Source organism: Capricornis sumatraensis, chromosome 20 (genome assembly GCF_032405125.1).
Source record: "Capricornis sumatraensis isolate serow.1 chromosome 20, serow.2, whole genome shotgun sequence".
In the NCBI taxonomy this organism is placed as follows: Eukaryota; Metazoa; Chordata; class Mammalia; order Artiodactyla; family Bovidae; genus Capricornis; species Capricornis sumatraensis.
The window spans coordinates 41,048,923-41,071,108 of record NC_091088.1 but is presented as its reverse complement, the minus strand read 5'-3'; the positions used below and the strand labels follow the sequence as shown (position 1 = coordinate 41,071,108).

At 55.4% G+C, this 22,186-nt stretch overlaps 1 protein-coding gene across 6 annotated transcripts; it reads left to right on the top strand.

Moving 5' to 3' along the window:
• Positions 1-342: 342 nt before the first annotated feature.
• On the top strand, positions 343-21,682 carry SLC12A4 (solute carrier family 12 member 4). Of its 6 annotated transcripts, none has more exons than XM_068992155.1 (24): positions 343-488; positions 5,395-5,489; positions 6,846-6,977; positions 10,665-10,811; positions 10,898-10,952; positions 12,826-12,956; positions 14,188-14,429; positions 14,575-14,789; positions 15,347-15,511; positions 15,589-15,687; positions 15,973-16,030; positions 16,363-16,537; positions 16,984-17,102; positions 18,508-18,606; positions 18,765-18,884; positions 19,086-19,190; positions 19,444-19,612; positions 19,897-20,092; positions 20,206-20,375; positions 20,461-20,592; positions 20,675-20,782; positions 20,954-21,141; positions 21,263-21,394; positions 21,553-21,682. In XM_068992155.1, exons 1-24 carry the CDS (start codon positions 374-376, stop codon positions 21,644-21,646), a joined length of 3,261 nt encoding a protein of 1,086 aa, XP_068848256.1. In that variant the 5' UTR covers positions 343-373; the 3' UTR covers positions 21,647-21,682. The 6 variants fall into 6 exon arrangements, with proteins under 6 accessions (XP_068848256.1, XP_068848260.1, XP_068848257.1 ...); XM_068992159.1 differs by having other exon boundaries at positions 20,461-20,574; positions 21,263-21,398; positions 21,557-21,664; XM_068992156.1 differs by having other exon boundaries at positions 21,263-21,398; positions 21,557-21,664.
• Positions 21,683-22,186: the final 504 nt, after the last annotated feature.

Below are 22,186 nucleotides of genomic sequence, written 5' to 3'. Positions count from 1 at the left end.
ACTAGGCACAAAGCTCACCTCGTGCCCCACCTCAGAAGCCCTCATCAGCCCCAAGTGCATGTCCTCATTTTACAAGCACTGCATCTGAAGCTCAGAGAGGGCGGCTCAGCACCCGAGGTCACACAGGAATCGGGCCTCCCCAGGGCGTGGAATAGTACTCCCGCCCCGGGGGTTTCACTCCTCCGGGGCCCCCCTCAGGGAGGAGCCGGCCTCGAGCCCCTCCTGCTCCCCGCCCCCGAGGGGCGGCCCGGGGGGCGGGCGGAGGAAGTGAGCGCAGCGGGGAGGAATGTGAGCGGGCGGGGCGCGCCGGCCCGGAGCGGGACAGCCGGGCAGGCGGCTGGGGCGGCGGGCGCGGCGGGGCCGAGCGCGCGGGATGCCTCACTTCACCGTGGTGCCGGTAGACGGGCCGCGGCGCGGCGATTATGACAACCTCGAGGGTCTGAGTTGGGTGGACTACGGGGAGCGCGCCGATCGGGACGACGCGGACGGTGAGGGGCCGCCCGGCCGGGGCGGGGAGCGGGCCATGCGGGGCCGGCTGGCGCACAGACGCCGGGCTGTGCGCGCACACGTCGATGAGGGCCCAACTTTTCTTAGACTCCTTCGCCGCTAAACAGTCCCCAACTCCTCGCGCGCAGACACAATTTTCCTGGGCCCCCGGCGCCTGCTGTCGCGGTCGGGCCTCCCTCCTCACCCCAGCTCCTCCCTTGAGGGCCGCGGGCGGGGGCTGCAGACGTGGCCAGGCCAGCGGGCCGCCTGGGGCGCGAAGAGCGCTGAACCTCCATCTGTGGCTCTTCCCGCCTGGGAGCGACAGCCCCAGGCGGGACCCCGGCCCTCTCACCTCCTGCCAACCGCCCCTAACCTCTTCTCGTCTCGCCTACACTTTTGTGCTTCAGCATCTCTTTCCCTAAAATCACACTCTCTCCTCCGCTCCCCTCCCCTTCTCCTTCCTTCTGTGTGCCGCCCAACACTCCAGTCCCCTTGGAGGGAAGCCTGAAGGGGTCTGTGGGCCACTGCCTGAGTGCTACATGGATCCCAGCTTACATCTGTAGGTACAGTGGACACTCCACCCTTGTGGAGCACTCACACGGGACCAGGCTTGTCTAGGCACTTTACCTGAATTAACTCGTTTAATCCTCCTAATTTCCCACCCTGGGATAGGTGGTGTTACTATTAGGAAGGAGTGAAGTGAGGCATGGAGTAGTTATGTAACTTGCTCTAGGGGATTCAGATTGAGGGTGGGAGACTCCAGAGCCCTAACTCTTAACCTAGCTGTTAAACTGGGCCTGAAACCCGGCTTCCCCCTCCTAGCTGCCTGCCCTTGAGTTTGACCATCTCTTTCCCCAGGAGGCCCCCAGAGCCCTGTCCTTGCAGGGCTCACTCTTGTGTGAACACTCCAAGAACCTGTGTCTGGGTGTGCAGCAGCACATGCATGTGTAGTTGTGCTTGTGCAAATGTACAGCTGTGGGGTACCACAGAGCCAGCCTGGGGTCAGGATAGCACATTCTTGTGGCCTACGGTGATGAGGATGGTGATGTGACTGATGACAAATGCTTGGTCTGTTACTGACCGTGATGGAGATCTGCAGGGGACATGCATGTTGGTGGCATGTGTCAGGTGATGTTATCTTGATCTGACTAGGATTTGTCTCTGATGGGGACCTGACTGAGGTGATCCATGCTTCATGTGGGTGATGGCTATATGTGTGTCACTTGACTGCTGTGTGTGGAGATGGCACAGCGCAGTGGCATGGGCTGCTGGACATCATGGAGATTTAACAGGCTTGACAGCTTGTGAGGGTGTACACACCTCAACCCCTGCCGGCACCTGCCCCAGCCTGGGACCAGTGGACAGAGCAGGAGCCAGCAGCCACCCCTGCTCCTCTGCTAGCCCTTGGAGGCTCTCTCTCCCCAGAGGCTGGGTTGGGCTGCATCCCTAAGATCAGCCTGGACCAGCAGGTAGGCAGAGCGAAGCCCAGCCTCAGGCTCCGCCTTGGCCTCTCACAGAGGACTAGAGGGAACTGGCTGCCTCACATTGGCTGAGTCCTGCCAGGTCCCTCCAGGCTGGGCCAGCTCCTCCCACTATACCCCCCCCCCCCACCTCCTCTTCCTCCCTTTCAGCCAGATCGAGACTGTGTCTGCAGTATGGGGGACATTCTGCACCCTGGTGAGTGGTTATGATCCTTCTAGTTGAGGGCTGCAAAGGGTCAGGGGTACAAAAATAGTGACCCTGAGGGCATCTCATGGGACACCCCCTCCCCTCCATCAGCCTGGTATCTGAATCTCTCAAGACCCATACCTCTGCTCCAAGGGCATAAATGGACTTGTACATCCAGCCCACCGTGGGCAGAGGGTGAAGAGGTTCTAGAGGAGTACCCCTGGCAGATACCTGTACAGGGATACCAGGAGTGTCACCTGGATCCCTGCTTGCAGCTGGCGCATTCACAGCTGCTGGCCAGAACACACATATCAGAGGCAGCCCCCAGGCCCAGCCTTCATGCTGTGGTTCACCAGGGGTCTCAGGTGGCGTCTGAGTAGCTTTGGCCTGGCAGGCACGCCCAGACCTGCCCTGGGATTTTTGGAATAGCTGAGGGCAGTACAGATACCCAGGCACTGCTTAGACCCCACCTCCCCCCAATTCCCACAATCCCATGGGAGCTGTCCTTAACTGAAGTGGTTTTGGGGAACTCCATGGAATCCCTGCTGGGTGTCTGGTACCAGGCTGTCCCTTTTCTGAGGCATTTGGAAGAGTGGATGTTATTAGCTCTACTTCATAGAAAAAGAAACCAAGGCAGCACAGAGAGGGTAAGCAGGTTGCCCTAGGTCACACAGAGGGAGGCACAGGAATCCAAGCTTGGCTTCTGGCCACTGAGCACCAGGAGCCTTGGATAAAACTGCAACCCCCAGACACTCTTTAGTTGTGGCCTGTACATGCCTCCTGGGATGGAAGGGGGTCCTAAGCAGGAGTAGGGAACCCACAGCTCAGCTTTCACCTGGATCTAGGGGACCCTGGGACCCAAGTTTGGCCCTTTCACTGAGTCACCTTGCCTCTGAATCTGAGCTTTACATTCCTTGTTACTAAAAGAGAGTAAATGATACCTACTAGAGTATTGCTATGAGAACTAAAGGTAGCCTTTGGAAGGGCTCTGAGCTGCCCTGGCATCATGGCTGAAGGGACAAGGGATCAACTGGGTCTTGCACACCATCCACAGGCATTTTGAGGGTACTGCTATGTGCTCAGCTCTGTGTTTTCTAAATGCTAATACAGTCCTTAGAGAGGTGAGGTTAGGGTTAGACAATGCCGGTGGTGGTGGAAGGAAGGCTGCAGTGCAGGAGTTTAGAGTGATTTATCCTTTATACTTCTACAGAAGGGTCAGAAGAGATAGACAACAAAAATTCCTCCCCAAAGGACTCTTACTGTAAGAAAGATCAAAACCATGCAGAGGAAAGGGGCAAGGTCTCTGAGGCAGATGATGACTGGATCTAAGAAATAAATTTAGCTTAGAGATTCCTGGCAGCCACGGCAGAAAGGGAAACAAGATGAGCTTTTATAGTTGCCTTTTTTGGACAGAATAAAGCCTCTGACTTATTCAGGGAAAATATTTTTGTCACAAAAATCTAAGAGTAGTTTTCAGGGACTTCTCACTGAAGGACCATCCATGTACTGGGTTTTCAGGTTTTTCTTGACTCCTTATCCTCATCCTGAACAAGCATCAAGGGCACAGCAAATGTCTTAGGGTGTCTGAGTAGCTACGTGACCACCCACCTCCCCGACCCCAAGGCTTTAAAGTGATTCTGTAGGCTGGCCTCACCTCTCACTATCTCTGTCCACTTTGCCCTTAGCACTGACCTACACACAGACATGTAGCTTCTGGTACTGAGCTGCTTCACTTACTTAGCTAGTCCAGGTTCCTAGAGAAGGTGATGTACTTTTTTTACATCCTGTGGGAAGGAACAGCTGATTTTGCCCCAGAAATTGTCATCAACATGCTTTACCTGTCAGTCTCTTGGGGCAGTAAAGAATCCACAGCAGAGCACCTGCTGAGTGATTGTTTGCTCAGAGAAGTTAAGTTTCATATTGATGGCAAAAGGATGTATGAAATGGAGGCGGCGTCATTCAGTATTTTTCGCTGCAAACAAGAGAAATGGATTGGGGGCTATTTAACGAGAAAAGGTTGCCAGGTAGCTCTCACAAAACCAGGCATGGCCAGAATACCCCACTAGTCTGGATCAGTGAAGACACTTCTGTTGGCCACCTCCATCACAGGACACCAGGCCAACACTGCTGCCGTAGTCATTGCCATCCAACACCAACGTGGCTTCTTTGAACCAAGATGTCAGCTGTGAGGCCTTCAGTCACTGCCACCACAGTTTCCAAACTGAAGGGTTTTTTTTCTCCCTTAGCAACTAGAAAAGGACTCTTGGTGTCTTCTGCCTGCTTCATGGAAAGCTGGGAATGTCACCCACTGAGACTCACAATGAACACAGTTTGGAAAACGAAAGAGTGAATGCTGGGTGGCCAGAAAAAGCAGCCCAGTTTTGAGTGTTGAGGCTTCCGTATTGAAAGAAGGTGCATCTGGCTTCTTTCTGTGAGGTTTCCTTGGTGCTGAGGCCCTACCTCACCGGCCTGGGGGGTAGGTGGACGTGGGGACTGGCCACGGGCCTAGTTTCGGGCAAGCGGCTGGTATCTGGGGACAGGGAGGTAAACAAGCGAGTTGTGCCTACAGTCCTTGCCCAGCCCCACACCCACCTGGTCAGGCTTTCGTAGGGCTTTCCCAGACGACCCTAGACAGCTCTGGGCGCCCACTTCCACACACTGGACAGTCTCCTGCTTGCCGCTCCTCCCGGCATGCCTCAGGCGGCCCTCAAGAATGCCTTTCCCGCGCGGTGCATGATGGGGTGGCTAGGAGGTTGCTGGCTGATCATGGCGGCAGAAGGCGCCACGTGTGGCTTTCTCTATCTGGAGGGTAGCTCTTGGGGGAGCCCTGAGGACACTGAGCCCTTGGCACCTGGCACACTGGGTATTCCAGAAGTGCTGGGAAAAACGGGAGTGTGTGTCTCAGGGGTGGTCTGAAGGCGGGCCTTGACTGAGCCACGCCCTTCTGCAGCAGATTCCGCCCCTTGGTGTTAACAGTGCTGAGCTAGTGCGTCTGGGTGCTTCGCTCCTGTGCCCCCTGCTAGATGAGTGTTCGTGCTGGGTTTTGATCATTGGCCAGTCTGCCAATTCTGGCCCTTTCAAGGAGGCTGACAGGGTATGTTGGGGAGACTGAGGCCCAGTATTGTTACACTGGTCCCTAAAGTGCTCCACAGAGATGACAGCAGGCCTGCTGGGGAGAAGTGCATGCTGGGGGCTCAGTAGGCAGCCCCTGACTAGGATTCTGTTTCTCTCTCTCTACAGGACATGGCAACCATAAAGAGAGCAGCCCTTTCCTTTGTCCCATGGAGGCTTCCAGAGGAAATGACTACCATGACAGGAACCTGGCACTGTTTGAGGTAGCTGAGGAGCCATTTTGGGCCATGGGTGTGGGCACGCAGGGACCTGTCAGGACCTAAGCCTTAGCTAAGCAAGCTGGCTGGGTGTTGTGCCTTTTTATGTCTGCGCTCCTCCTCCAGTCTCTGCTTGTCTGTCTCGCTCCCTTGGCAGCCAAGCTGCGGTTCTCTTGGCCCTTTCAACTGAAACTGCTTTCCCAGAGGCCTCTACCCCATTACTACCTCCAAGAGTGTTTACCTTTGACTTCCATGCAGCCCCTCAGCAAGGTCACCACCTCTCAGGATTTCTAACCTCAGTATTTCCTTTGTTTCTTTCACATCTGGGACTTCTCACAGTCCACAATTCTTCCCTCTCCTGTGAACTCTTCCTTGTCCTTCCTGATTGACTCCCCCAACTCTAGCCCCATCAAGTTCACCAAGACCTGGTCCTTCTCACTGAATCTGCCCCCTCTCTCCATATCTGTAACCTCAGTGGATCTCTCTTTGGAAACATTCCCAGTTTTGTGACTTTGGCCTTGAATTTATCATTTTCAGACTCAAATCAGAAGTTGGCTCTGAATTGAAGTCATGGTTTAGGCCCCTAAATTCTGACCCACACCTACCCACATTCTGTGGAAGTCTCGTAGGCTCTTCAGTCTCCATAGACTTTCAAAGACCTGCATCTTCACTTCTTACTCCAAGCCAGTTTCTCCTTGTGTGTAGGGTCAGAAGGGAGCTGATTGATAGGGAAAAACTAAATGTGGGCAACTGGCAGGTAGAGACACAGCGCTCAGGAAGCTGTACTAGCTACCGTGCCATATCTTGAGCCCTGGGAGGCCTCTTGACTTGACCCCTTCCAAAGATGGGCTAGGGGGCTAGGATCCCACCTTGGGGGTTGAGGTGGGTTATTCACAGGGTGTGGGGAAGACCATCCAGGAGGATCAGGGTTTGGGCAGATAAGAGAGACTTCATTTGTCCCAGACATCTCTCTTTTGACTCCTCTTTTAATTTCTTTGTTTCCCTGGGATCACTAGGGTGGCTGTTGAGCACAGATGTGTGTTCCAGAGGCCTGCTCATAGCAGGGAGGTGGCCAGCCAGAACAGGCAGGATGAAGTGTGCCTGTCTGTCCTACCCTTTCCCCTGAGGCAGGTAGTTTTGCAAATGGGCTGGTAGTGATTGAGCCAAGGTGGGGCAGAGAGAAGTGAGTGCTGGGGTGGGGCACCCACACCTGCCCAGTTGGCTGGCTTGGGCTTCCCCAGGCAGGAGCCCAAGCCTGCCTCAGGGCTTGGCAAGGGACCAGAGGCCTGGCTGCTGGCTACACACAGGTAGCCTGGTGCCAGTTGGGCCAGTTGCCAGAATGCCCTGTGGCTCTGTTTACAGGAAGAGCTGGACATCCGCCCAAAGGTGTCATCTCTTCTGGGCAAGCTCGTCAGCTACACCAACCTCACACAGGGCGCCAAGGAGCATGAGGAGGCTGAGAGTGGAGAGGGTGCCCGTCGGAGAGCAGCCAAGGTGAGCTGGTCAGAGAGGCTGCTCCTAGGAGGACAGTCAACACCATGGAGTTGGCAGTTTCCCAACGTAGCTGTTAGCATCCTGGGGAAGTAGGTGCCAGGTGTGGTGAGCATGGAGGATGGGCACTGAGTACTTTAGGCTTAAGGAGGCAAGGACTGGGCTGAGGAGGAGCCCCTCAGGGCAGAGGACCAGGGAGACCCTCAGAAATAATGGTGGGAGCGACCACTGCCTTTACTTAGGCCTGTGTGTGTGTGTGTGTGTGTGTGTGTGTGTGTGTGTGTGAGGCATCATACTAACCAGTGGGCCAGGGTTCTTGCATGTTATCTTCACAAAAAATCTGTGAGGCAGTTTCTGTTATCATCCCCGCTTTACAGGTGAGGAAACTTGAGTGTCAAAGATGTTACGTAACTTGCCTAAGGTGACTGAGCTAGACAAGGTCAACACATAACACTGGGAGACTTGTGGGTTTCTTGTGAGGTATGTGACTGTGTAGAATGCCAGATCACTGGCATCCCATCAGGATGGGTAAGGGTGTTACCTTTGGAACTAGGAGCCTTGGGGCTGTGTGACCTAGAGCAGATGACTCAACCCTTCTGCCCCTTTCTTTGTTGGCTCCATTGGCAGACCTCTCCAGTAGCCCCTTGGAGTGCTGAGACTGGGGGTGACAGGAGTAAAACACTGCCTTCTAGGGCTTCCCAATCTCTCTCCTGGTCTTACCCCTGTTCACTCTCCAGGCCTCTGGCCCTCCAGTTGTCCTCTCTTTGGGATGACTTTGTTGTTGTTCAGTCACTTGGTCATACCCACCTCTTTTGCGACCCCATTGTAGCCTGACAGGCTTCTCTATCCATGGATTTCCCAGGCACGAATACTGGAGTGAGTTGCCATTTCCTCCTCCAGAGGATCTTCCCAACCCAGGGATCAAACCCACATCTCCTCCATTGGCAGGTGGGTTCTTTACCACTGGAGCCACCAGGGATGACTTTACCCTATCCTTAACCTGTGTGATGGGGCTCAGTTTAACCAAAGGCTGGGTTGTTTTTTTCCCCCTACATATTCAGTTTAGAGGCAAAGCAGCTTCCCTCCATGTCTCCTGACTCCCTGAGGTTTGGGAAGCAGCTGTGACCCAAAAGGAGCTTGGGTCTGGCACTAGCTGACCTCTTGCTGGAGGTCAGCACAGGCAGGAAGAGCCCTTGGCTGGAATAAACCACATCCCCCAGTCTCAGACCTGCCCTTGACATTTGGGCAGGTATTTGAGATTGCCCTTGAGACTGCCTTTGCCCTTGAGATTACTGAGGTGGGTGAGGAGAGAGGATCGACCAGGCAGCTGTGCATCCTTCATGCCACTCTTCTCGGAGGCAACCCAGCCCACACTTGAGAGAGGACAGCTGATATCTTGGGGTCACACAGACCTGACCCTCACCCTATCCTGTTGGTTGTGATTTTGATGATATTTTCTGAACTGCAGATAGCAGAGAACTCTGTTTATCTCTGGCTATCCCTATTTAGCCCTGCGGTGAGGGGTGAGATCCTTGGGTAAGATCTGTCCTTTCAGGCCAAGTCCAGGAAGCCACTGGCTGGGAGTAAAAAGGTCCCTAAGAAAGGCTAGAGTACATCTCAACAAGGTGTTCTGAGTTGGTGAAGGGCTGTGGTCCTTGGCCTTATGAAGAGCCCATGAGGATGCTGGGTTCCAGCCTCAGCTTACCTGCCACCTCCCCTGGCCCTGGGTTTAAAGAGGCAGAGGATGACTGAGTGTCCCAGCACTAGTCACTGTTTCATGGAGAAAGGAGGAGCCTGGTCAAGTCCACAGAAAATCAGCAGAAAGCTAGGGAGCTGGGGCCACTGAGCTGTGGTCCTCACCCAGGCGGGTGTGAGAAGGGGCCTCTGAAAAGAAAAGCTTAAAGCCGGAAAGGTGGGCCTTCAGCCAGACCACACCAAGACCCAAGGCAGCCTCTCCATGGCAGCCACTCTGGCTGTGGCCTGGTGACCTTCTGAGGCTGCCAGAGGTTATTTAGAGATGCAGAAAGCATTTCCGGCCCTGCCCTTTCCCATACTGCCCTTTTCCCAGAGTGACTCAGCCTTGAATGGGGAGGCTGGGAGCTGCCACTATCCAGTGGGTGGTCCAGGGCCTCTGAGAAGGACTCAGTCAGAAGCCACATGAGGTGTATCCATCACCTGCTCTGTACAGGACAGCTTGAGAGACCATTTGTTTTTACTCAGGGCCCTCCCAGGCCCTTCTGGGGTCCTTTAGGCTGTGCACAGATCCTGCACCCGGCCTGGGGCCTGGGGAAGAGTTCCTGTGGCCACAGAGTTCTTTCTCCCACCTCGGCTCTAGAGCAGCAGGCTTTGCTGGGGGCTCTGGTAGAAACTCTTAGGACCCCACAACTCTGTGCTATTCTCATGTGGGGCTCAGTTCTTCAAGAAGGTACCAGCCCTAACTCTGTGCTTCAGCGTTTGCCCTGGCCTCCTGTTTAGCCCCTACTCTGCTCTTAGGTAGTTGAGACATCCTGCCTGGATGTGCCCATTAAGACAGACTTTCCTTACCTGCCCTCCAGCCTGAGTCTCCACTCTGTACGCAGGTCTTTCCCAACAGGTTATCCCAGAGGCCTTCTAAGGCATCATTCACTGGGCTTAGGAGCACCTTTTGAGTACCTGCAGGGCCTGCTGATGACAGAACAGTGAACAAGCCAAGTTTACCCCACTATGGTCATTCAAGTGAACAATTACCGTGACCTGTTGTGACCACTATGATAGAAGAGTATATCAGATACTGAGGGAATGCAAGAGGAAGTACCAACTCTGCCTAAGGCAACCTGGGGTAACTTCCTGGAAGAGGCAACAGTTAAGTCTCCTGAAGGTTTAACTGAAGAGGAATTTGCCAGGCCGTAAGGCAGGGATAACCATCCCAGGCAGTGCCCAGCACATGCCCTGGTTCAGAGGCTCTGAGGGTCTGATGTTGTCCGGGGCCGAGACTGACAGAGGTGATGGGGCATGCCTGGTAGCCCAGGCCAAGGAGCCTGGCCCACACTGGATTACAGTATAGACAATGCAGAGGAGTTTTAGTAAGGATGATGCAACTGGTCTTGGTTTTCAGAGTCCTGCTCTGGCAGCAGAGTGAGCTGGAGCATGGAGAGGTTGACAGGCATAAGAAGGCACTATCCAGGTGGCCCAGGTGTAGCGTTCCAGCTTCAGGGGATTAAGACCAAGGCAAGGCAGACTGATCTCAGGGCACCTTGAGAGGTACACTGGATACGACTTACTTTCCCCTGGACTGGATGGGGGCGTGGGAGAGAGGGAGGGTCAGGAACAACTTTTTAGATTCTGGCCTGGGTACAGTAGGGCCTGCTGGCTGAGAAAGTGGAGGTCTGATATAGACTTCACTTTCTGGAAGTGTGAAAAAAGAGAGGAAGGGAAGGTGGCAGGACCATGAAGGGGAGGTGAGGCTCAAAAGCTCACACATGGGGTTTGGAAAAGAATCAGGTTTTATACCTTCCCACTCCCTAACTATTTCTTAATGTATGAAGGTCAACATGGCCATCCAGTCAGCTCACCCTCTGTATCCCCAGGTCTCCACTTGGGATGTCCTTTTCCAGCCTATTCTCTGGCTGAATACCCTGGAGGTGGGGGACTGCCAAGCAATGAGGGGCCCCTCTGATGCTCCATCTCCCCCACTCCCCTCCTGCTCCATAGGCACCCAGCATGGGCACCCTCATGGGGGTGTACCTGCCCTGCCTGCAGAACATCTTTGGGGTTATCCTCTTCCTGCGGCTGACCTGGATGGTAGGCACAGCTGGTGTGCTGCAGGCCCTCCTCATTGTGCTCATCTGCTGCTGCTGTGTGAGTATTCTGGGGGGGGGCAGGGCCACAGCTGCCCCACAGAGACCGCCCAGCTGAGCTGCTCACCTCCGTCCTCCTTCCCACAGACCTTGCTGACGGCCATCTCCATGAGCGCCATCGCCACCAATGGCGTGGTTCCAGGTGGGTGAGTGCCATTCAGGCCTGAGGTGGGGAATGGGGCCAGAATCCCCCTTGACATGCCCGGAAATACTTATTCCCTGCCCCCCAGACAGTTTTCTGGTGGGGTCTTAGTCCTTGAATCCATGAAAGTGTCACCACTTAGGAGCATCCCTGCTTGATAGAATTTGAGATCGCTGTTGTTTTATGTTTTATTTGTTCGGGGTTTGTTTTGTTTTGTTTTTAGTATAAAAGTAATTTTTTATAGTGGGTGCTGAGGCTGATTAAGAAGGTGATAGGGCATTGTTGGTGGCCCAAGCCAAAGAGCCTGGCCCACACTATGGATTGTAGGGTTTTCCATGATGAGACTGGACTTGGTTTTCAGAGACTCCATGTATTTATACCTTCCCTGTGGACTCCTGGATGCTTATTTTATTCTTTGGTTCATAACCTTAGTATTATAATTTAATTTTTTGCTTGCACTGTTCCACTTTGGCTATTTGGCTATTTAGGTTGGTTCCTGTGTTTGAATCCTTTTTTATTTTTTTCAAATAACAGTTTTATTAGTTTTAGTATAAAAGTAATAGGGAAAAACCAATATATGTTTATCAGAAGAGGGATTTAAAGTATAAAAAAATGTAGAAAAAAATTGAAGAGTACCCATAATCCCACCATCCTGAGTTCAAAACGATTAGTTGGCCTTTTGGTCCATGGTTTTAGGGTCTTATAAAGTATTAAGATGTATTGTTTTCCCCAAACTCTGTGTGTGTGTGTGTGTGTGTATTTCTCAAATGCTGAAAACAGTTTATTTGGTTTTTTAAAACAGATTGATATTATCTAATTTATGTGATTATTCTCCTATTCTCTACTTTTTCACTGTTGTAAACATTGTCTCGAACAGTCTTGCACACTGATCTTTGTTCATGCCCCTGGCAGTTTCCTTAGGAGAAGGTCCTCAGTTCAGTTCAGTCGCTCAGTCATGTCCGACTCTTTGTGACCCCAGGGACTGTAGCACGCCAGGCCTCCCTGTCCATCACCAACTCCCGGAGTCTACTCAAGCTCATGTCCATTGAGTTGGTGATGCCATCCAACCATCTCATCCTCTGTTATCCCCTTCTCTTCCCGCCTTCAGTCTTTCCCAGAATTCGGGTCTTTTCAAATGAGTCAGCTCTTCCCATCAGGTGGCCAAAGTATTGGAGTTTCAGCTTCAACATCAGTCCTTCCAATGAATAAGAGAAAGTCCTAGAGGTGGGATTATAGTGTGAAAAGGAGTGGCCTTTTTAAAGCTTCTTGATCCTTGTTCCCAGATTTTTCACAGATAAGATTTATCAGGAGCAGTTTCAACCAGAAGCATGGTTGTTGCCTCCACCCTCACTGGCCCTGAGGCCCAGGGTTGACTCAGTCTTGCCAGGGGTGTTAGACTGTGATGGAAGCACAGATTCAAGGCAGGAGAGTCAGCCATGGACAATTAACATGTGGCTGGCCCTAGGGGCAAAAAACTAGATAAGATACAGTCCCTTCCCTGGTCTGGAGGGTCAACTAACAGAGTTAGCCCTTGGGAAGGGTGCAATGTGCTGAGATAGGACACTATCAGCCAGGGGAGTCAGTGGGGACTGACCTAACTCCACTGAGGCTTTGCAGCGGACCTAGAGCTGCCCCAGCTGAGTAGTCATCTCACTCGCCCATGCTGTGTGTTGGAGTCAGATGAAATCAGGTCCACCCGCAGCCTGGCCACTTATTAACCATGCTATGTTAGGCAAGGTTGTCTAAACCTTCTGCTCATTTGTAAATAGGAAAAGTGGTCCCTGCGCCCCTGGATGGTTGTGAAGCATTGTCATGGGAGAGGCCCTTTTGAAGAAAAACCAGCCTTGACCTGTGTATGCTTTTTCTGTTGTAGCTGGGGGCTCCTATTTCATGATCTCCCGCTCACTGGGGCCAGAATTTGGAGGTGCTGTGGGCCTGTGCTTCTACCTGGGAACAACATTTGCGGCAGCCATGTACATCCTAGGGGCCATTGAGATCCTGCTGGTAAGTCAGGCTAAGTCCTGGCCGTTTCTGTTCTTGTTGGAACAGCCCCTTTCCTATAAGCCCAGGCTCTTCATGCTCCCCTCATATCTGGTCCAGATCTAGGGCTTACAATGAGGAAGGCCTCTCTGAGGGAGAAAGATCTTTGTTCAAGCCAGTCTCCCCTTCAGCCCTTTCCCAGTTTGGATCAGGCATGGAAGGGGCCTGGCAGTCTTCACCTTGGCCCTGGATGTTCTAGCTGCCCAGGCACTATTTCATCTGTGGCAGGTGGTCTGTGAACTACCGCCTGTAACGCTGTGACGGGCCTCGGTGGTGATGCAGAGCCTGTCTCCCGGGCTCATGTGGGCTCTGGCCAGCTCTGTCTTCAGGGTTCTGTGCCAAGGTCTCTCAGATCCATCTTATCCTCTTACTGAAATCAGGGAAGTCAGTACCCTCTCTGTGGGCCCCAAGTGTGCTCTGACTCAGCTTCCCGCCTCCCACTGGACTGCCCGGGTGGTGGGGAAAGAGTGGGAGGGGCAATGGGGAGCATAGGTTAACCAGTGCCCGCCCCTGGGCATCCAGACAGTAGATGTTTAGAGGAACTGCCTGCCTACTTCCACCTCCAGATCCTCTGTCTGTAGCATGGAGCCTATTCCTGGATATTCTGGGGGCTTTATTTTTGTTTTTCTATTTCCCACATTCCTACATTTATTATCTGGATTTTTTCTGTAAGGAAGTTTGTCCTTTTTCCATTTGTTTATTTATTCAACTACGTATTTATATCAGTATGGACTCCTGGATATTTATTTTTATTCTTTGGATCATAATCCTATACTGTCATTATTTATTTTGTTGCTCCTCAAACTATTCCACTTCTGTTTAGCTATTCAGATCGGTTCCTGTGTCTGGATCCTTTTTTTTTTTCTTTTTTGTAAATAATTGCTTTATTAAGATATATTTCCAAAAAAAAAAAAAAAAGATATATTTCACATAAAATTCACTGCTTCCCTAGTAACTAAGGGGTAAAGAATCTGCTTGCCAATGCAGGAGACGAGGGTTTGATCCCTGAGTCTGGAAGATCCCCTGGAGGATGAAATGGCAACCCACTCCAGTATTCTTGGCTGGAGAATCCCATGGACAGAGGAGCCTGGCAGGCTATAGTCCATGGGTTGCAAAGAGTGGGACACGACTGAGTGACTAAGGACATACTCCACATAGGAAAATTGAACCTCCTTTATCTGTCTTCTTGTTTCAGACCTACATTGCCCCTCCAGCCGCCATTTTTTACCCAACAGGCACTCACGACACATCGAGTGCCACCTTGAACAATATGCGGGTATATGGGACCATTTTTCTGACCTTCATGACCCTAGTGGTGTTTGTTGGAGTCAAGTATGTGAACAAATTTGCCTCGCTCTTCCTGGCCTGTGTGATCATCTCCATCCTCTCCATCTATGCTGGAGGCATCAAGTCTATTTTTGACCCTCCTATTTTTCCGTAAGTAACCTGGGAGTACCTCCAGGCATTATACTGACATCCCCCCTACATGGATGACCTTCTCTGTAGAGGCTGCCAGATGGGAGCAAGTTGGGGTCTCGGGCTGAGCAGCTGCTGATACTTTCACCTCCCCCACGCCCCACAGAGTATGTATGCTGGGCAACAGGACACTGTCCCGGGACCAGTTTGATGTCTGCGCCAAGACGGCTGTGGTGGACAACGAGACAGTGGCCACCCAGCTCTGGAGCCTCTTCTGCCATGGCCCCAACCTCACGGCTGAGTCCTGTGACCCCTACTTCCTGCTCAACAATGTGACCGAGATCCCGGGCATCCCTGGTGCAGCTGCCGGCGTACTCCAGGGTGTGTGCTCCCTTCCGCCTGCTTCCCCCACCCCGCCGGGCCCCCGCAGCAGAGCAGAAGGAGGGAATGAGCATGGAGGGACAGGGTAGCACAGAGCCGCCCTTGTGTGGCCAGCTCGGGAACGGAGGGTGGTTCTGGCTGCCTTCCCAGCCCAGCAGTGTCCTCTCAGCCCAGCTCCTGGCAGCTAAATTTCGGTTGAACGGAGCCTATTTTGGCCAGTGTCCCAGGCCTGCAGCAGCCCCCCAGAAAATTCTGGCAGCCCCTCTCTCCCCAGCCACCAGCCCCTGACCCTGCCTGGGATAGTTCTCACAGGAGCCATAAAGGGCCTCTGTCTCAGAGGCAGGCAGTGGTGGACAATGGCAGTTCAGCTACCTTTGCCTTCCAGACTTCCAGCCAGCCAGTCCTTTCCTGTGGCCAGAGTGGCCCTGTGGCTGAAACCACAGCCACCGGGCTGAGGTCACCCCCTTGAGCCCCCAGAACCTCTTACACCTGCAGCCCCTGGCTGGGCTGCCCCAGACTTCCCTGGGGCTGCAGTCGTGATGCGGCCGCCCCCACAGAAAACCTATGGAGCGCCTACTTGGAGAAGGGTGAGGTCGTGGAGAAGCACGGGCTGCCCTCTACGGACGCCCTTGGCTTGAAGGAAAGCCTGCCCCTGTACGTGGTGGCTGACATTGCCACATCCTTCACCGTGCTGGTTGGCATTTTCTTCCCCTCAGTAACAGGTGAGCCCTCTTGCACACCCACACTCCCTGCCCCTACTCCTAAGGGAGCCCCTGAGGGAGTCTCATTGTTTTTGGAGGCATCATGGCTGGCTCCAACCGCTCTGGGGACCTCCGAGATGCGCAGAAATCCATCCCAGTGGGGACCATTCTGGCCATTGTTACCACTTCCCTTGTCTGTATCCTTTCCCAGGCCTGGCACTGTGGCAGGGAGGTGCGTGGGCAGGAGGCACTTCCTTGTGTTTAAGTTACCACCCGGCATGTGCAGACATACCACACACGCATGCACGTATACATCAACCCTCACACACATGCACACGTTCAAGGGGTTTGTTTGTACCCGACATGAAACCTCAGCTGCAGGTGTCCTGAGACTGGGCGAGGGGGTCCCTGGGGCCCTGTGTGGGGAGTGAGCAGGGGCAGCAGTGGCAACAGAGGTCCAGCTTTCCTTGACGCGGCTGCAGACTTCAGCAGCGTGGTTCTCTTCGGCGCTTGCATCGAGGGTGTGGTCCTCCGGGACAAGTGAGTGAGCTGGGCCCCTCCCTGTGGCTGTGGGCTCAGCTTTTGCTGCCCAGACCCCAGCCCCCCTCATACTTGTGGTCCCACACATGTCTTCAGGCTGCTGGCTGTCAGTGGTGGGTCAGTCCCACCAGGACTTTGGCTTCTAAGAGAATGGTGACATCAGATTGGTTCTGGGCTGGAAGGATAGGGGCTGGTGGACTGGCCTCTGCTGAGGGCCAGAGCTCTGTCCCCCATAGCTGTCCTTGACCCTTGCCAGCCCTCACACTGGGTGGCCCCAGCCAGGGTTTCAGGGGCTCCTTGTATGGAGCATGGTCTGAGCCTGGCCCTTGCAGGTATGGCGACGGTGTCAGCAGAAACCTGGTGGTGGGCACGTTAGCCTGGCCTTCGCCCTGGGTCATCGTGATCGGCTCCTTCTTCTCCACCTGCGGTGCTGGCCTGCAGAGCCTCACTGGGGCACCACGCCTGTTGCAGGCCATCGCCAAGGACAACATCATCCCTTTCCTCCGGGTGAGCCTCTTGCACTCCCCCACCATTTGGGTGTTCCTAGCCCAGGGACAGGAGCCTGATGGTCTGCTGTCTATGGGGTTGCACAGAGCTGGACATGACTGAAGCGACTTAGCAGCAGCAGCCCCTCACGCTGGCCAGGGAGAGAAGTAGACAGCAAATCGGGTGCATGCTATCCTGCTAGGGGCCAGGGCCAGGGCCAGGCAGCCATCCAGGGAGAGCTGCTGTTGGCAGAGCTGCCTGGGTCCAGAAGCCCCAGTGCCTGTCTCCACTCACAGCAGAGAGGCCTGGGGAATTGGAGGGCAGAGTACCTGTCAGGATAGGTTTGGCTGTGACTTGAGCCCTTGAGGGACTTGGAGATGATGGAGGCCAGGCTGTGACTTGTGTCCTGATGTGTGGAATGGGACCAACTTCTTCACTTCTGACCCCATTGCCCCTGGTGTGTACAGGTTTTCGGCCATGGCAAGGCGAATGGTGAACCGACGTGGGCCCTCCTCCTGACGGCGCTCATCGCCGAGCTGGGCATCCTCATAGCCTCGCTGGACATGGTGGCCCCCATTCTATCCATGTGAGCTGGGGGCCAGGGCAGGGCAAGGGCCCTGGGAAAGTCTTCTCGCACCCTCAGCCACACCCTAGCCGGGAGCTCTGCCCAGCAACTCGCCTGTGACCCTGTCTAGGGTTGAGGATGCAGCTGGCAGACGGGTCAGGCTGTTGGGGGATGTTTGCCTAGCAGAGCTCAACCTTCTGAACCTCTGCCTTCCAGTGCTTACTCAGATGTTTTAAAGAGACCGGTAGGTCCCTTGTGCCTCTATGGGAAATACCCGGAGCAGGGACGGGCAAGCAGCAATCTCAGCACCCTTGATGAGCCGCCACTGTCCATACACCTCTTTTCAAGTTGCTTGCTTTTAAAGTTCTGGAGTCAGCTGGGCATTTGAATCTGCCAGTGCCCTGCAGGAGGTGGCAAACACGCAGCAGTTTCCAGGGGTCTCAGAGACAGTTAGTGTCCTCGTTCTGCTCACCTCCACCAGTGCCAGGGCCACTGTGCCCTCCTCACACGCCTTGCTCCACAGCCAGTGCCCTCTTGCTTGTTCCATTGTGTCTGAGCCACCCTTCACCACCCCACTCGGCCGATAGGACTGACAGAGCTTCCTTCCCCCTGAAGCTGCGCCCCCAGCCACAGCCAGGCCTGCCGGAGTCAGTGCTCCCCTGTTCCCCCAACACACCTCCGCCCGGCTCCACCTACACCTGAAACTACTCTTGCCGCAGTTGTCTCGGGCGGTGGCCCCTTACCACCCATGTCAGGATGTGTCAGCCTTGATGCTGAGGCTGCTTCTCCTGTAGCCCTAACGGGACTGAGCATGCCCCTACTGTGAGAGTCCCTGCCCCCGGCCTGCCCTCTCTCGTCAGCCCTGCTGCCTCCTTGTCTGTCCTTCCTCACCCACCAGCTGAGGGTGGGCAGCCACTCCCCTCAGCCCTCTGCCTTTCCTGTCTTTCTTGAGGGGCTCAAGCAGTAGGCCTCTTCCGTCCTGGTCTCCCACACCCACTGAAGTGTCCCTCGAGTGTCTCTAATGCAGTGACTCAAAATGGCCCTCTTTGGACGCCCTCTCCCCACACTCATGACAGCCCCTCATCCAACTGGTCCCCCAGGCCAGAGGCCTGGCTTTTGTCTAGCTGCATCCAGGCACTGAACTTTCCTTTATACCATCCTCTTCCACAGCTGTTCCCCCTGTCCGCAACCCCCTCGTGGTCTCTACATCCTCTGAGACCAGGCTCTGCAGGCACCACCACAATGTCCCATCCACATCTGGCCCGGGGCGTGGGCGAAGTGAGGCCGAGACGACCTGCCTGACTGTGACGGGCAGGGCTGTGACAGTCTCGGCTCCTCACCTAGGCCCAGCCTGGGGAGGGTCCGGGACGTCGGGCCCCTGGCTACCAAGCGGGCCGCTCAGTCCCAGCTGCTCCCTGTGCCGCAGGTTCTTCCTGATGTGCTACCTGTTTGTGAACCTGGCCTGTGCTGTGCAGACACTCCTGAGGACCCCCAACTGGCGGCCTCGGTTCAAGTACTATCACTGGTACGTGCCAGCTGGGCCCCTGAACCAGGTTCTCTGACATGAGAGTTATGTGGGAAACCATTCTGGATGGGGTTTGAACTTTCTGGGCAACAGTTTCTATTGGTGAGAGACTGGGAGGTCCTTCCCTGACTCTGGCCCTTTTCCCATCTCTGGCCCAGGGCGCTGTCCTTCCTGGGCATGAGCCTCTGCCTGGCCTTGATGTTTGTCTCCTCCTGGTACTATGCCCTGGTTGCCATGCTCATCGCCGGCATGATCTACAAGTACATTGAGTACCAAGGGTGAGTGTGGGAGCACCCACTCGGGTGCTCAGGGCTGTTGGGCTGGGCTGTAGTTGGGTGTGGGGAGCTGAGCCGTCCTTCTTTAAGCCACCATGGCGCGGGGGTTGGGGGGCTGTGACTTGGGCCTGGTCCCTTCCATCCCACATACACATGGACACAAGTCCTAGGGGGGGACCCACCAGCCTTTGGGGGCTTCTGCAGGGCTGAGAAGGAATGGGGCGATGGGATCCGAGGCCTGTCCCTGAGCGCTGCCCGCTATGCCTTGTTGCGGCTAGAGGAGGGCCCTCCTCACACCAAGAACTGGCGGTGAGTCACCCGGGCCTGGCGGAGGCATTCAAGATTCTCAGGGGGCGACCCTGTGAGAGGGGAGAGTCACGAGGTGCTGGCTTCCCTCCCTAGTCCGTGTTCCCTGTCCTGAGCTGCCAGGGGCACCATCCTGCTTATCGGGCCCTTGGATCACTGCTACCTGAGGGGGCCTGTGAGCCAAGAGAGGAGGGAGCTGGGCTCCCTACAGACCTCTGGCCCTGGTCTCAGGCTGCCTCTCCATCCGGCCACTCAGGCCTCAGCTGCTGGTGTTGCTGAAGCTAGATGAGGACCTTCATGTGAAGTACCCGCGGCTCCTCACTTTCGCCTCCCAGCTTAAAGCTGGCAAGGGCCTGACCATCGTCGGTTCTGTCATCCAGGGCAGCTTCCTGGAGAGCTACGGAGAGGCCCAGGCCGCTGAGCAGGTACTGCTGGGGCGGGAGTCGGGGGTAGAAGGACCCTAAACCAGACTGGAGATGTCTGGGCTGTAGCTGGTGCATAGGGGAGGGGACCAGTCCTGGTCAGCCAGCTGAGAGTGGGAGCCAGGTGGGTATGAAGGTTCCATCTTGCAAGCATGGTCTCTGGGTGGGCAGCTTGCCCCCATCTTCTCCCCCACCACAAGCAGGTCTGTACCCTGGGGCCTGGGCAGGGAACCCAGCAGAGGGGACATGGGTGGCCTTGCCTTCTGACCCGGGTATGTTCCCTACAGACAATCAAGAACATGATGGAGATTGAGAAGGTGAAGGGCTTCTGCCAGGTGGTGGTGGCCAGCAAGGTGCGGGAGGGGCTGGCTCACCTCATCCAGTCTTGCGGCCTGGGTGGCATGAGGCACAACACCGTGGTGCTGGGCTGGCCCTACGGCTGGCGACAGAGCGAGGACCCACGCGCCTGGAAGACCTTTATTGGTGTGTGAGACACAGGGCCTGGGCTCGACCACATAGGGCAGGGGCCAGGGGTTAAGCGGGGGCAGAGGCCAGAGAGTCATGGGCTGACGATCGATAGTGCCCCTCTTCCCTAGACACCGTGCGCTGCACCACGGCTGCCCACCTGGCCCTGCTTGTGCCCAAAAACATCGCCTTCTACCCCAGCAACCACGAGCGCTACCTGGAGGGCCACATCGACGTGTGGTGGATTGTCCACGACGGTGGCATGCTCATGCTCCTGCCCTTCCTGCTGCGCCAGCACAAGGTGGGCCAGGTGCTCAGGCCATGGCGCGAGGGGCTGGGCCCATGCAGGGGGGCTGCAACTGAGCCACCACCCTCCGTGGCCGCAGGTTTGGAGGAAATGCCGGATGCGCATCTTCACGGTGGCCCAGATGGACGACAACAGCATCCAGATGAAGAAGGATCTGGCCATCTTCCTATACCACCTACGTCTAGAGGCAGAGGTGGAGGTGGTGGAGATGGTGAGCCCCCTGCCCACTGTAGCCCTGTGGATGCCCTGCCCAATCCCCGTAGCCTGGTCCTCACGGCTCACCCTCTCCCCAGCACAATAGCGACATCTCTGCGTATACCTATGAGCGCACACTGATGATGGAGCAGCGCTCCCAGATGCTGCGGCAAATGAGGCTGACCAAGACAGAGCGGGAGCGAGAGGTCAGTGACCTTTCTCAGCTCAGGGCAGGGTCTGGCTTGGGGAGAGGCCATCAAGTGGGGGCATCAGAATGACTCACTGCGGCCCCCCTCATTTTCCCTGAGGCTGGGTGATCACGCTGGGCCAGCTTGGCTCCCCACGGCACTGAGGCGACCTCCTCTGGTTGTCCTCAGGCCCAGCTAGTCAAGGACCGGCACTCAGCCCTGCGGCTAGAGAGCCTGTACTCGGACGAGGAGGATGAGTCTGCAGCTGGGACTGACAAGATCCAGATGACATGGACCCGGGACAAGTACATGGCCACGGAACCCTGGGACCCCAGCCACACGCCCGACAACTTCCGGGAGCTGGTGCATATTAAGCCGTGAGTGCAGCAGAAATGGACCCAGCCGTATCCCGGCCTGGGGGTGGAGGTGGGATGGGGGCAGATGAGCCCGGTGGGGTGATCCAGGGTTGGGATCCACGATCAGCCACATTATCTGCAGGGACCAGTCTAATGTGCGGCGCATGCACACGGCTGTGAAGCTCAATGAAGTCATTGTCACACGCTCTCATGACGCCCGCCTGGTCCTACTGAACATGCCCGGACCACCCAAGAACAGCGAGGGTGATGAGAACTGGATCCTTTGGTGGGGAGATGGGCAGTGTATGAGGTCAGGCTGGGAGCTCCTGTCCCTGGATGCCCTGGGCGTTTGCAGGGTACTCCAGCTCTGCTTGATGGGCCAGACTTCCCTGGGTGCTTCCCTGGGCGCTACTTCCTTGACTGATGCCCCACAGACATGGAGTTCCTGGAGGTGCTGACCGAGGGCCTCGAACGAGTGCTGTTGGTACGTGGCGGTGGCCGTGAAGTCATCACCATCTACTCCTGAGCCCAGTATAGACTTGTGGCCTAGAGTGAAGGTGTCCAGGGTAACACAAAGCCCCGCTCCAGCACCCACCTGCCAGCCCCACTTTGCCTGGCCTCACCCTGGACCCAGCTTTACTAGGTCTCCTTGGAGACTGGGCCCAGACCTGGCCATGGAGATGGATCCAAGGTCCCTCGGGACCCTGAGAGGTTCGGGGACTTGCCCATCCAGCACGCCAGGATGCCTGTCCTGACTGGAGAAGACTGGTGGGGGCTGACATGGGGATTGAAGGCAGCTGGCCCGGGAGTGCTATTTATTGCATATTTATTGTTTGGATGTCACCATCAGAGAGGAGGGGAAGGGTGACGAGGGAGGGATCCGGCCCAGCCCGCCTGCAGGAAGATCTGACTCAGCTCCTGTGGGCGGGGACCCCCACCAAGCCAAGTTGAATGGAACCAGCCAGCTGAAGCCTGACTTTTTTCAATAAAACATTGTGTACTTCTGGGCCTCCCGCTGCCCCGGCTCTGTTTCCCCTGGCACAGGGGAAGAAGGCGGGACTGAATC